Source organism: Ursus arctos, unplaced genomic scaffold (genome assembly GCF_023065955.2).
Source record: "Ursus arctos isolate Adak ecotype North America unplaced genomic scaffold, UrsArc2.0 scaffold_23, whole genome shotgun sequence".
NCBI classification, from domain to species: Eukaryota; Metazoa; Chordata; class Mammalia; order Carnivora; family Ursidae; genus Ursus; species Ursus arctos.
The window spans coordinates 41,395,252-41,407,502 of record NW_026622908.1 but is presented as its reverse complement, the minus strand read 5'-3'; the positions used below and the strand labels follow the sequence as shown (position 1 = coordinate 41,407,502).

At 56.7% G+C, this 12,251-nt stretch overlaps 3 protein-coding genes across 3 annotated transcripts; 2 read left to right on the top strand and 1 right to left on the bottom strand.

Annotated features, from left to right (window-relative positions):
* The first annotated feature begins 1,058 nt into the window (after nt 1-1,058).
* TMEM262 (transmembrane protein 262) lies at nt 1,059-1,796 on the top strand. Its single transcript, XM_026483274.4, has 3 exons — nt 1,059-1,332; nt 1,439-1,538; nt 1,647-1,796. Exons 1-3 carry the CDS (start codon nt 1,159-1,161, stop codon nt 1,721-1,723), a joined length of 351 nt encoding a protein of 116 aa, XP_026339059.3. The 5' UTR covers nt 1,059-1,158; the 3' UTR covers nt 1,724-1,796.
* Nucleotides 1,770-5,869, bottom strand: ZFPL1 (zinc finger protein like 1). Its single transcript, XM_026483273.4, has 8 exons — nt 5,782-5,869; nt 5,494-5,603; nt 5,089-5,200; nt 3,503-3,696; nt 3,326-3,398; nt 3,106-3,252; nt 2,732-2,855; nt 1,770-2,223 (listed from the first exon to the last, which is right to left on the bottom strand). The coding sequence occupies exons 2-8, from the start codon at nt 5,593-5,595 to the stop codon at nt 2,037-2,039; spliced, it is 939 nt and encodes a 312-aa protein (XP_026339058.1). The 5' UTR covers nt 5,596-5,603; nt 5,782-5,869; the 3' UTR covers nt 1,770-2,036.
* A 56-nt stretch (nt 5,870-5,925) lies between these two features.
* CDCA5 (cell division cycle associated 5) lies at nt 5,926-11,970 on the top strand. Its single transcript, XM_057317365.1, has 6 exons — nt 5,926-6,359; nt 6,564-6,658; nt 6,737-6,802; nt 6,882-6,917; nt 9,869-10,306; nt 10,477-11,970. The coding sequence occupies exons 1-6, from the start codon at nt 6,314-6,316 to the stop codon at nt 10,555-10,557; spliced, it is 762 nt and encodes a 253-aa protein (XP_057173348.1). The 5' UTR covers nt 5,926-6,313; the 3' UTR covers nt 10,558-11,970.
* The last annotated feature ends 281 nt before the right edge of the window (nt 11,971-12,251 follow it).

Sequence of the window (12,251 nt, the reverse complement as noted above, 5' to 3'; positions counted from 1 at the left end):
TGCCTGACACTGGGCAGCAAGCATGGATGCGGCAGGAGACCTCGGGCCTTGGCCGGACCTTGAACCTAACTTCTGGGGCAGGCAGACAGGAAGGACGCCATGGGGGTGGCTGAGTTCAAGTTATCCTTCTTCTACTCTAGTTCCTGGGAGTTTCGTGTCCCTCCACCCCATCTCTGCCCATTTTTCTGGGTGATACTGAGAGTCCTCGAGTTTTCACCTCTTCCACATATGGAAGAAATGTTTTCTTGTTGCTTGTAAGCGTCCCTGCCCAGTCACAGCCTGGGTAGACCTGGATCTTCATCTCAGTACTGCCTCCCTCCCTCACGGCCGCACCTGGGCTGACACGCCCTCTCTGTACCTCAGATTTGTGGGCAAAATGGGATTTATGCCACCAACCTCATCTGGGACTCTTGGAAAGGACAGGGGTGATGGATGTGAAGTGCTGAGTGCTTGAAGGTGGCAGAGAGGGGAAAGCTGGTCAGCATCAGGTCCTCAGACTTCTAGGGGAGGATGGAAAAGCCAGTTGCTCTCTGGGCCATGCCTAGGGAGGGCATGGGGAAGGTCCCAGGACAGCTGTGGGGAAGCTTTTCTCTCTTCCCTTTGCTTCATTCCTCTCCATTCGGGAACAGAGCAAATCCCTGGACTTTGCCATTCAGCCCAGGCCTCCCCTCGCCTGGGAATGTCCTCCAGCTACAATCTGGGGCCTAGTCTCTCATTGGCCTAAGATTTGCTGTGGACCTAGAACATGCCCTTCCACTTTTCTGAGCCCCGCTCTGTAGAAATCTGCCCACAGCGCCTCTTCTGTGGGACCATCGAGAGGACTCAGTGAGAGGACGTGCACGAGAGCGAACAGTGTGCACACAGGCAGGACAGGAAGGTACACCTTCCCTTCATCACCACTCCTGCTGGTCGTACCTTCAGCCCTCCGTCCAACCTTCTGTAATCTGGAGCTCCCCTGGCCACCCATGAACCACTCCTGTATTGGCTGCAACCTGCCCGTATTCTAGAATCTTGTCCCCTCCTACGTCCTCATGGTTCTAGCATCCCACCACGGTTCCAGACCATTCACTCTAGAACCGGAGGGGTCCACTGCTTCTCCTGAACAGCGCTGGCTTGCCCAGGTTCCACCGTCTGACTGGAGTCTACGCAGCCCCCACGATGAGGTGGCGGGACCGGCTGGCTGTGCTCTTCTTCCCACAAGGCATGGTGCTGACTGTGGCTGCCCTCACGCTCTTCTTCATACACCTCGGTGTCTTTGCCAGTGACGTGTACAACTTCTGCATCACCCACCACTATGACCGCATGAGCTTCCGCTACACGGTCGTCCTGATGGTAGACTGGGGCCAGGGCTCAAGGGCCGATCAGGGGAGGCCCAGGGGCTGATGGAAAGCCCGCTGTTGTCTCAGGGGGCCACTCTCCCACCGGATGGGGCCTACAGTTCTCCCAGGTGATCAGCATCTGCTGGGCCGCCATGGGGTCACTCTACGCTGAGATGACAGATGACAAGTTTCTTCGGTGCTTTGCCCTGACCATCCTAAGTGAGTGGGGGAGGGGGTCGTGCTAAGGGGGAAAGGGGAGCTTTGAATCCCCGAGACGCGGCAGGGAGTGGGCAGGGAACGCTCACAGGGGCTCCCTCCTCTGCCCAGCGCTAAATGGACTCTTGTTCTTCAACCGCCTGTCCCTTGAGTTTCTGGCCATCCAGTACCGGCAGGAGAACCACTGAGGCCTGAAGACTGGGTTGAGAAGGGGGAAGGAAAAGGAGGCTTCGGTGTTTTAATAAAGTCTGTCGTTTATTTCCACCTGTCCTCTCCTTCGTGGGGAGGAGGGTGGGAGGCTAGAGACCCAGGGAAAGCAGGTCAACACAAACATTTGACCTGCAGGGGCCCCAGGCCCAGCCAGCTGCCACGACTAGTGGACTTGACTGGGCCTGGGATCTTAGTGTCTCAGGCTTGAAGAAGAGGAGCAGAAAAAAAAGTCCCCAGACCTCCCCACCTCAGAGCCCCAGGTCCTAGGCTGGCCCGGCTACAAGCAAGGGCTCAGGAGGGACCCACACGGATGTGAGGGTTCATGAGCGGGTCCAGGTTGGGATCGCTGTCAGCTGCAGCTCGGCCCAGGCGAGACATGAGCGCGAGGAGGGCCAGGAAGCCCAGCAGCCCCAGGAGCAGCAGCAGCCCTGCCCGCTGCAGCAGGGTCAGCGGCCGCTTACGAGACCCAGCCCGGCTCCTGGGGGGACGAGGGGAAAGTCAGGTCAGGTTCCCAATCCCTGACGGCCACTCGGCCCGGAGAGGAACCCCGGACGTGACACTTGTCTTCCGGCCCTGGTGCCACCACTCCCGAGCCTTGCTGCTTCGGGTGTGCGGGCTCGTCCCTGCACCCGCTTGTGACACAGGGGACCGTGCAGCTCCAACCAGCTGCGGCGACAAGTCTTCTGGAAACTAGAATCTGTCAGGCTCGCTAGAGTCACTAGGCTCAGGTGCTGTCAGAGCAGGAAGGGGCCTCAAAGAGCCCAACCTCAAGCCTCAGTTACCTAGCAGGCGAGGAAACAGCCCTACAGTGGAGCAGACTCAAGACTTCTAGAGCTGAGCTCAGGCCTCTCTGCACAGCCAGACACCGGGTACTACTGTCACCCAGACGAAGCCCCTCTTATCATGCAATCAGCATGCCCGGGGCTGCTGGCTCTCGCTTCCTCTCCCCCCCCTTCCCGGCATCCCGGCCCCCCGGCCCTGCATACCTGAGCAGCTGGGCCAGCCAGCCCAGGGCAGGCCGGCGACGGTACTTGTCGTCATCACAATCTCCGTGGAGGCCTGGTGAACGGTCATCATCCCGCGTGTCATACACCTTCCTCGGGGCTGAAGCTGCAGGGGCAGAGCCACCGGTATCCACAGGCTCAGCGAAACTGGCCTGTAGCAGGGTGGGGAGTGGGGAGGGCGGGAGCTCCTTGCCCTCTCAGCCCGACAGAACATCTCAGAATTGTGGGGAGGTAATGTCTCTGTCAAGAATGAGGAGTGGGGTCCCCGGGTGGGCCTCTGGAACCCTGAGCTCCCCCCGATGAGCCACCCCACTCCCTTTCTAGCCTTCTCTAGACTGGCCAATTCCCTGGCTCACCGTGAGTCAAGGGCTCAGGACCGCCCATGTGGATCACTGTGTGCTGCTCGGGCCGGCTCGGGGAAGCGGGGGGCCGGGGGGCTTGGCTGTAGAAGGATGGGGCAGCAGAGGTGCTGGTTATCTCCTCCTGTTCAGGGGTACCGTTGGCTGTGGCAAGGAGAGAGAGGTCAGCAGAGGAGGGAGGCAAGGGCCCCCAAGGGCAGTGCAAACCCCCACCTACCATTGAAGCTAGACCAGTCAGAGAAGTCAGAGGTGTTGAGAGGCTCGGGTTCTGGGCTCACCACCTCATCGATCTGGAGGAAGGAGCCTATGTCACCAGCCTGCCTGGAGCGGTCCCTACCCACCCATCTGGCCCAGGTGGGACCCAGGGCAGACGGTCAGATAGAGAGATTCTCACCAGAGGAAGGCCCAGTCCTGCCCGGGCCCAGTTGACCGTGGCCAGCTTCTCTCTCAGTGCGGAAGCCACAGGGCCAGCCAGGTTGGTTGGGGGGAAGATGGGGCCACTGCAGGTGGGGCACTGGTAGCCAGCAGGCGCTGTGTTTCGGGGCAGCTGGGCGGCACGTTCATTGAGGCAGGCCCAGTGGAAGAGGTCTTAGGGCCCATGAAATAGGGGAGAGAGGCATGAGGAAGACGACACTTAGGGCATCTAGCCCAGCAACAGCCCCTAGCCTGCTACATGGACGTGCGAACACACGTGCACGCGCGCACACGTAAGCCCACAGCCTTCTCCTTCCTGTCCTCACTGAGGTCTGTTTCACCAGTGTTCCCCAAGACTTCAGCCTTCTTGGCCACCACTACCTGACTCAGTCAAGGCAGATGCTACCAAGATCCCCAGTGCAGTAGGAGGGAGAAGCCCACTAGGATGGGAAGATGTCAGCGACTCTTAACGTGAGTCCTCTCTGAACATGTGCACTCATCACAAGCTCCTCAGGCTACCAACTCATCAAGAACAGTTTCAGAAAAAGTTCCTAGGGGGGCGCCTGGGGGGCTCAGTCGTTGGGCGTCTGCCTTCGGCTCAGGGCGTGATCCCAGTGTTGTGGGATCGAGCCCCGTATCAGGCTCCTCTGCTGGCAGCCTGCTTCTTCCTCTCCCACTCCCCCTGCTTGTGTTCCCTCTGTCGCTGGCTGTCTCTGTCAAATAAATAAAATCTTTTAAAAAAAAGAAAAAGTTCCTAGGCGCACACAGTACACGTGTTCACGTACACACCCACAAGCACAAATGCACACGTGCTTGTATGCATACAATCAGACACAAGTACCATCCCCTGCACGTCTACTTGTGGGCACACTAATTCCCACACATGCACATCTATACACTTACGCTTGCTAAAACTCAAGCACTGTCACCCACACATTCTCCTGCAACCCCACAACACACCTGTGTTCGTACGTTCACACACATTTACCCATTCACTCACCCACAGGTACTAAGGTACTAATTAACACATGTAAAGTCGTAACATGTTAAATTCACGCACATATACGCACACGCTCATCACACTGAGAAACACACACGGAGCTCTTTTGCACCAGCTCCTTCAAAAAATGGAGTTAAGTCTCTTATACCAGAGTCAAATCAAGGTCATGACATAGGTGACTGCTGACTTCCCTTAACTGACTGTCCTGTGAGGAACTCCCTTCCTCTCTGTGCAACTGGAATGAGTAACAGATCCCAGATGTCCAAAGCCTCATGCCTTCAGCTCCCTACTGGTCCAGCCAGCTACTGCTCACAGCCAAAATGATACCCACAAGTTGGAATGGCTCTCACTCAACCCTCAAAATGGGCAGGTAAGAAACTAGGAGCTTTAATTTTTAGGGAAAAACATTGAGGCCTAGGAAAATGACCTGCCTGAGCTCACACGGCAGGTAAATAACATAGCAGGACTAGAATTTGGGGATCCAGCCTGCCAAGCATGGGGAGATCTCATTGCCCTGCTGCTTAGAGAGGACCTGGAAACTGGTCACCAAGCTGGGCAGGCCTCACCGTAACAGACGAGGCGGGTTGTCTCCCGGTTGGCAAGGGGTATGTTGCACAGGCGGCAGTTCGGATTGTAGTCGCTATCTTGGAGCCACTGCAGATAGGACTGGACGATGCACTGGAGTGGGAGAGAGAGGTCACAACGCCGGCCCATCTCCTCAAAGCCCAGCTGCTTCTTTGTCTCTCATCACAGAGGAGAATCACCCTTTCGTTTGTTCCATCAATAAACATTTATTGAGCGACAGTGTGCCAGAGTCTCTTAAGGGCTGGAGATAGAGCCGAGCACAAAAGATACCAAGTTCCTGACCTCCTGGAACTTCATTCCAAACCCTGGCCCTTCAAGGAGTTGGAGGAAACCAATACGACCTGCCCACCCACTGCCCTGCTCAGCCCCTCCCCTGAAGGCCCCACCTTGGCGTGATTGGCTACCAGGCAGTGCTCGCAGACGTTGACCCGGTGTTCGAAGCAAAACAGATTGGTCACCTTCCTCTTGGGGCACTTGCAAAGTCCCATATTCGACCCTGAGGAAGGGGTCTGAGTTGACCGGGAGCCAGGTTCCGGTGTCCCCCACTACAAACTCACAAGCCCAGATCGTTTCCACTCTTAACTCCCCTAAACACCTCTCATAATCGCCCCAACCCCCAATTCCTGCCCACGGCCCCTGTACATTCCGGGACACGCCCCCCGAACGAATCCCACCTGCGGTGACCCCTCATTCCTCCTGGATCCCGCCCCCAGCCGGGTCCCTCCATCAGCGAGTCTCCCATATCACCGGCCCCGCCCCCAGGGGCTCCGCCTGAGCCCCACCCCCTCCAAGCCCCGCCCCCACCTTCCACACAGACCCCTCTCTCCGTGTTTACCGATCGACCGCCGCACCGGTCCCGACGGGCGCGAGCGCTGGCCTGAGGCGCAGAAGGACAGACAACGCGCTCAGCTGAGCTCCCGCTCTGCGCTCTCTACCTCGGGCCGCTCCGATTATCCCTCCGCTGCCACGTCTCTTCCGGGTGCGGCGCGCTCTGATGACGACAGCGTGCCGCTGGCCCCGCCCCTGTGACGCTGTACGTGAAGACCGCTGAACGGTGAACGGAACACAGCGGCCCGCCCGCCTTGCGTCACTTCCGCTTCCTCCAGGCAGAGCGGGTAATTCGAACGTTTAGGTCTCCGTCGGCCCTCTGGGTTGGCGCGAGCTCCGGCGGCAGGGACGGCGGCCAAGATCCAGACCAAGGCTAACATGTCCGAGAGGCGAACGCGGTCCGGAGGGGCCGCCCAGCGCTCCGGTGAGCGGAAGGCGCGTGGGGGCCTGGGGCCGGGCCGTTTGAGGGACGGAGTCCCGTGAGGAGGCCCTCCCCCACCGCTCTAGGAGGCTCACTCCCCCGGGAAGGAGCTTGTTTGGGAACCTTCTCTCGCTCACTCCTGAACCTGTTCTCTAGACTCTGAGGCCTAGAGTCTTCCCCTACGTCCTAACTTTTTTCTCTTCCCAGGGCCCGTGGCCCCATCTCCTACTCAGTCTCTGCGGAGATCCCAGCGGAAATCAGGCTCTGATCTCCCGAGCACCCTCCCTGAAATCTGGCCCAAGGTGAGCCCCGGCTTCCTCAGTTTCTGCCCCGGAGGCCGCTGGACTAACGTGGAGCTCATATTCACTCCTCTTTTCTAGGCACCCCATGCGGCTCCAATCAGAAAGCCCATCGTTTTGAAGAAGATTGTAGCCCGTTCTGTAGAGGTGAGGATTGAGAGAGGGTTTGTGGGTTGGGAGCCAAAATTGGGGGTGGCTATGTTATCAATTCTTATTGTCTCCACAGATCCCGCCTGTCCACACGCCTCGAAGGAGCCCAAGGGTGAGTTCATTTTTATCGGCTTAGGGGGATGAAATCCAGGGCATTCTAGAGATGGGCCAGGATGTACTGGCTGATCACACCTGCCCAGGGAGCAGTTTTGAGGTACAGATCTTCCTCCACTTAGGACCGAGGGGGGGGGGGGTGTACATCCTGATAAACCTATATTTATAGGTTTATATAATATAGTTTAAATGGTAATATCCTCTATATTATATTATAGTTTAAGTCTTGATGTACTGATGTTCTCTACCGTCTTCCTATAAGACCTGAGCTGTGTCCTAAGTATTCCTTTTCTCTAGTCCATCTCAATTTGCAAGAACAGGTTGTTGTAAGATAAGTGTACAGCATTTTTACTGTTTTAGCAGAAGTTATTAAGAATGTTCCGTGAGCAGGGGCGCCTGGGTGGCACAGCGGTTAAGCGTCTGCCTTCGGCTCAGGGCGTGATCTCAGCATTCTGGGATCGAGCCCCACATCAGGCTCCTCTGCTAGGAGCCTGCTTCTTCCTCTCCCACTTCCCTTGCTTGTGTTCCCTCTCTCGCTGGCTGTCTCTATCTCTGTCGAATAAATAAATAAAATCTTAAAAAAAAAAAAGAAAGAAAAGAATATTCCGTGAGCAGAAAACCTGTCCCTGCAGATAAAATAAGTGAGAAATGGTAGCTGCCTTTTAGAAGCACAGGGAGCTTACGTCAAGTGGGGAGAAAGACAGATGAGCAAGTGATAACAGCACAGCGTGCTGAGGACTGCAATAAGAAAGTACTTGATGTTATGAATTATGAAGGCACCCTAACGCAGACCAGCTGGCCCTGTGGCTGTTTAAGAAGAAATATTTCAACTGAGTCTTTAAAGACAAGTAGTAGTGTTTGGGCAAAGGAAGCTGGGTTGGCAGACACCTGGAATTCACAAAGAAAATCCTGAGGTCTGGAGGACGGTGGATTGTTGGTGTGTCTGTGGCGGATCTTGTGAGGGGATGGAGCACGCTGAGCCAGAAGGTGTGAACGCCACACTCAGGAGCTTGGGCTTCGTCCCCGGCACCGTGGGAGCCTTTGGGGAGTCTTGCACCAGGTAGTCACTAAGGCATGCTTGCGTGTTTCGGAAAAAATCTCTCTGGGGTCTGGGTGGAGACTAGGGTGGAAACAGCCTGCTGAGGACCCCAAGACCACGTAAGGAGACTGGACAGGAACCCTGCAACGAGATGGCGGAGGCCTGAAGTAAGGTGAGGGCAGAGTGATGCTCTGCCCTTCCCCTCATCACATGACCTTCCCATCCCACAGTACTTCGCTGAAAGGACACCTCCCAGAAGGCTCCCCTGACCACTTGTGCCCCGTCACTGTCCTGTTTCTCCTTAGGCCTTCTCTGAATCTGAATGCTCGCATGTTGTCCTGCAGGCAGGGACTTCTGCCTTCCCGTGGTAATCACTCATTCTTGTGGGTTGAGCGATAGTTTGATGACTTTTTGAGGAAACGAAGCTGCAAAGGACTTGTGGGACTGCTTGCTGTAGGGGATGAGGAAGAGGTCGTCAGGGCTAACCCCTGCTTTGCACAGCTTCCCTTTTACTCAGACTCATTACTAAGCCTCAGATTGCCCGTGTTTGTAGCCAGGAAGTGTCTCTCTTGATAACCAACGTCATTCCTTGTTAGACCACAAGAGTGACTGAATTTGTCCTGTTGCCTATGGTGTCTTGGTTGCCAGAAAGCTCAGTGCCGCGTTTTGGGTACATTAAGTCAGTGAGTATTGAACACCTGTCCCACACAGGGTTCTGCGGAAGGTGCTGGCCAGAGGCTGGGTCAGCCAGACAGATGAAGATTCCTGCTCTCAAGAAGCTCATGTTCTCATCAGGGTGATAGGTGACCAGCGTACAGGAGAGGTGGTTGGGGCGGACGTAAAGAGCAGTGGCCGAGCGGCTGGTCCCTGTTCTGTGGTAAGAAATGGCTTCTCCGAGGAAGCAGCATTTGAACTGAGAGTGGAATTTTAAGGAGCCAGCATGTGAACCTCTTAATACACATGTGAGACTAGGCCTTTCCCCATTCACAACCTTGCCGTGGCTCCCTGGGTCTCAGACCAAGGGTTTCCATGGGCCTCCCCTTCCAGTGTCCTACAGAAGGCCCTCTAGCAGCCCCCATTACCTCTCGACCCCATCTTCAGTTCCTCTCCTCACTTCTTCTCGCCTCTGGCCTTGTTCCTGTACCTTTCCAGGCATACCCGCACCTCAGGACTTTGGCACCTTCTGTTCCCTCTGCCTACAACACTTGACCTCCATGTGACTCACTCCCTCACCTCCTTCAAGTTCTAGCTCAGACAGCCCCCCAGTGAGGCCTACGTCGATCTCGACCTACTTAAAATCCCAACCCACCCCCAGTGCTATCGCTCTGGTTTTTTCCAAAGCACTTAACGCTTCTAACGTGCTACGTGATTTTTCCCTGTTCATTACCCGTTTTACCGCCACCAGAATGGAAGCTCCCTGGAGACAGGGCTGTTTTATTCCCGGCTGTAGGCCCAGTGCCTAGAAACTACCTGGAACTGGGCGGGTGACAGGGAAGTGGTCGCTGACTGGATGGACATGTTAGGGAAAGCCGTTGCCAGCTGTGTGACATGTGGACCAGAGGGCCTGGGTGGAAGCAGGCAGAGCAGTCAGGTCTAGGTGATGTGATGGGGGCTTGAGGTCAGCAGGGGAGGCTAGATTCTGGTCCCTTTTTTTGGGAGGCAGAGCTGACAACATCCCGTGGTGAGAGGTCTCCTTGCATTACCAGAGTGGGCTCAGAAGCAAGGACAGATTCTTCTTTTCTTCTCCTCCCCGCATCTGTCTCAAGGTCCGATTTGTTGCCTGATCTGTCTTCCCTTTTCCTTTTAAAGTGTCCTATGGGTCTTTCCACTCCAAATCTCCTCAGACCTTTCTGGAAGTAAGTAATAACCACTAACTAACAAGGAGGCGCGCTCTCTCTATCCCGGTGCAGATTGCTTTTTTCTTGGAGAAGGAAAACAACCCTCCTAGCAAGGAGCCTGCTAAGGAGGACCTCTTCAAGGCACGTGACCTACCCGTCACTCCCACCACCACCCCGGTGCTGCACCCCCTGAACGTTGAGTCCAGCTCCAGGGAAGAAGAGCTGGACGCCAGGGACTTGGAAATGTCCAAGAAGGTCAGGCGATCCTACAGCCGGCTGGAGACCTTCGGCTCCGCCTCCACTTCCACCCCGGGCCGCCGGTCTTGCTTTGGTTTCGAGGGGCTGCTGGGGTCAGAAGAGTTGGCCCAAGTCTCACCTGTGGTGTGTTCCAAGTTAGCCGAGGCCCCCAGGGTCCCTGTGAAGCCCTGGGCCCCAGATACAACTCTCCCCGGAATCTCCCCGCCAGCCGTGAAGGAGAAGCGCAAGAAGAGAAAGGTGCCGGAGATCCTGGTGAGTGAGGGCCAGGGCTTTGCTCGGCTGTCGCACCAGACGTGCCGGGAGGCCGCCGGGCTTGGGCCGGCCTGGGGCTCAGTGCCTGCGGGGTCTGGGTACGAGTGCTCTGGCCAGCGTGCCCCCTTCCCCCTTTCTCACTCACCTGCCCCCTTTTTCTCTCCCCCTAGAAATCTGAGCTGGATGAATGGGCTGCGGCCATGAATGCGGAGTTTGAAGCTGCTGAGCAGTTCGACCTCCTGGTTGAATGAGATGTGGGGATGTCCCTGGCCGTCCTCTCCCTCCCTGTGCATAGCTCCTCCTCCCCATGGGGAAGATGCTTGGGGCCCCTCACGTGGCCTCGTGCCCTGTACATAAGCTGCTGCTACGTGAGGCCTGCGTTCCTCTGAGGGCTCGTGCGCTGGCAACAGCCGTCTCAGGAAATGGGGCTCGCTGGGCCCGGCCACGCACTGCTGTCCTGTGTCTGGCCTGACCCACCAGCCTCTCCCTGCCTCCCAGCAGAGCCTCGCCACTTTCCAGCTGGGCCAAACACTAGGGCGTAGGAGTTGCTGGCGCAGCCGGAGGAGGGGAGAGGGCTGGGATTGCTGGTGAGCGGGGACCTGGGCCGTTGCTGGGAAAGGGACTACTCTGCACCAGCCAGACCCCAGCCCCGAGGCACAGCGGCCTCAGGCCTTCCCCCTGCATTGTTTTCCATCGGGGTCCTGGTTCCCAGCCACCAGCCTATTTATGTAAAGAGGCTTGGATTCCCTCTTAGATTCTGTAGATGAGCCAGGAGAGAATGTGTGGGCTGGGGAGAGTTCTGTCTGTGAGAGGAAGACACTGGACACTAGAATTTTACATGTTGAAGGAGGGAGGAAGCCTTGACTTGGGTCTCCGACCAGAAGCGTTTACTCGGAGAAGCTGTGTTTGATCACTGTGCTCCGCTGTTGAGACGTTCGGTTAAACGCCAGGCGGCTGGGGCACTAGCTGCTTGGGGCAAAGACTGCGTGTCCGGGTGTGGCCGCCAGTTGCTGGAAACTGAGGCCCGGGCCTCTGGACCAGACACCTGCCCAGGGAAGGGGGCTGTGGCCCAAGGTGCCTGCTTGTCACTCATACCTATTTCTTATAAAACCAAGAGTCTGCCACACTCTAGAGGGGAAAACGGGTTGTACGGCCCTAATCCTTATCCTAGACCTTCTAGCTACCCCCACGCCGGTGCATCTCCTGACGTTCCCAGGGTCATGGCAGCAGAGGCTGCGAGGAACGCGGCAGGGCTAATGGGTTGCAGAATGTCGGGGAAGATGCGCTCGTGCTCAGTCAGGGGACTTGAGACCCCAGGGCAGGCCTGGCGGGCACTAATGAAAGCCCTTGCAAGGCCTGGGAGCCCGGGGCTACCTGTTCGTTGCTTCGTGCTTTGTCAAACCCACTCTGGCCGCCAGCAAGTCCCCTTGCCGGGGCGGGCGCGGATGCCCCGGAGTTGGACAGCCGAAGAATTCTTGTCCTTGCCGGCTGGTGGGGCGGAACTCCTGGGAAGTGTCCTAGTCCTGCAGAGTCAGGAGTCACCAGGTGATGTGGAGTTGATGTCATCGTTGCAAATTCTCTCTGTCCCTGAAAAATTAAGACTGTGGAATATAAGGAAAAATTGTGTTGCTGTTGTTTGAATAAAAAAAAATCCCGATTAAAAAGTTTCTGCTTATTTGAAGACTGTTTTAATCGAGGCAGCGGCAGAGGCGAAGGTGGGAGACCCAGGAAGCCAAGCCTTCTTCGGGCTGTGTCACTAGGGTTGTCCCCTTGTACGGGGCACTACCAGCCTGGCCTCTAGGAGCCTGTGATCATTGCTCTGCCCTCACATGGGTTTTTTTCTGTGCAGTCCCATCTGCTCCCACAAGGTAGGGCTGCCTGCAAAGGAGGCCTCCGGGGAGCCCCAGCCCCTCCGTCTGGAATTCTCCCACTTGGCTCAGGGAGG

What these genes read in the sequence shown, in the direction of transcription:
- TMEM262 (XM_026483274.4), top strand. Translation starts at nt 1,159, where the DNA reads ATGAGGTGGCGGGACCGGCTGGCTGTGCTCTTCTTCCCACAAGGCATG. An exon ending in GCTACACGGTCGTCCTGATG is followed by an intron (nt 1,333 to 1,438) that starts GTAGACTGGGGC and finishes TGGGGCCTACAG; the next exon opens with TTCTCCCAGGTGATCAGCAT. An exon ending in CTTTGCCCTGACCATCCTAA is followed by an intron (nt 1,539 to 1,646) that starts GTGAGTGGGGGA and finishes TCCTCTGCCCAG; the next exon opens with CGCTAAATGGACTCTTGTTC.
- ZFPL1 (XM_026483273.4), bottom strand. Translation starts at nt 5,595, where the DNA reads ATGGGACTTTGCAAGTGCCCCAAGAGGAAGGTGACCAATCTGTTTTGC. An exon ending in AACCCGCCTCGTCTGTTACG is followed by an intron (nt 3,697 to 5,088) that starts GTGAGGCCTGCC and finishes ATGGGCCCTAAG; the next exon opens with ACCTCTTCCACTGGGCCTGC. An exon ending in TCCTGAGCCCTTGACTCACG is followed by an intron (nt 2,856 to 3,105) that starts GTGAGCCAGGGA and finishes CTGCCCCTGCAG; the next exon opens with CTTCAGCCCCGAGGAAGGTG.
- CDCA5 (XM_057317365.1), top strand. Translation starts at nt 6,314, where the DNA reads ATGTCCGAGAGGCGAACGCGGTCCGGAGGGGCCGCCCAGCGCTCCG. An exon ending in TCCCTGAAATCTGGCCCAAG is followed by an intron (nt 6,659 to 6,736) that starts GTGAGCCCCGGC and finishes CCTCTTTTCTAG; the next exon opens with GCACCCCATGCGGCTCCAAT. An exon ending in TTGTAGCCCGTTCTGTAGAG is followed by an intron (nt 6,803 to 6,881) that starts GTGAGGATTGAG and finishes TTGTCTCCACAG; the next exon opens with ATCCCGCCTGTCCACACGCC.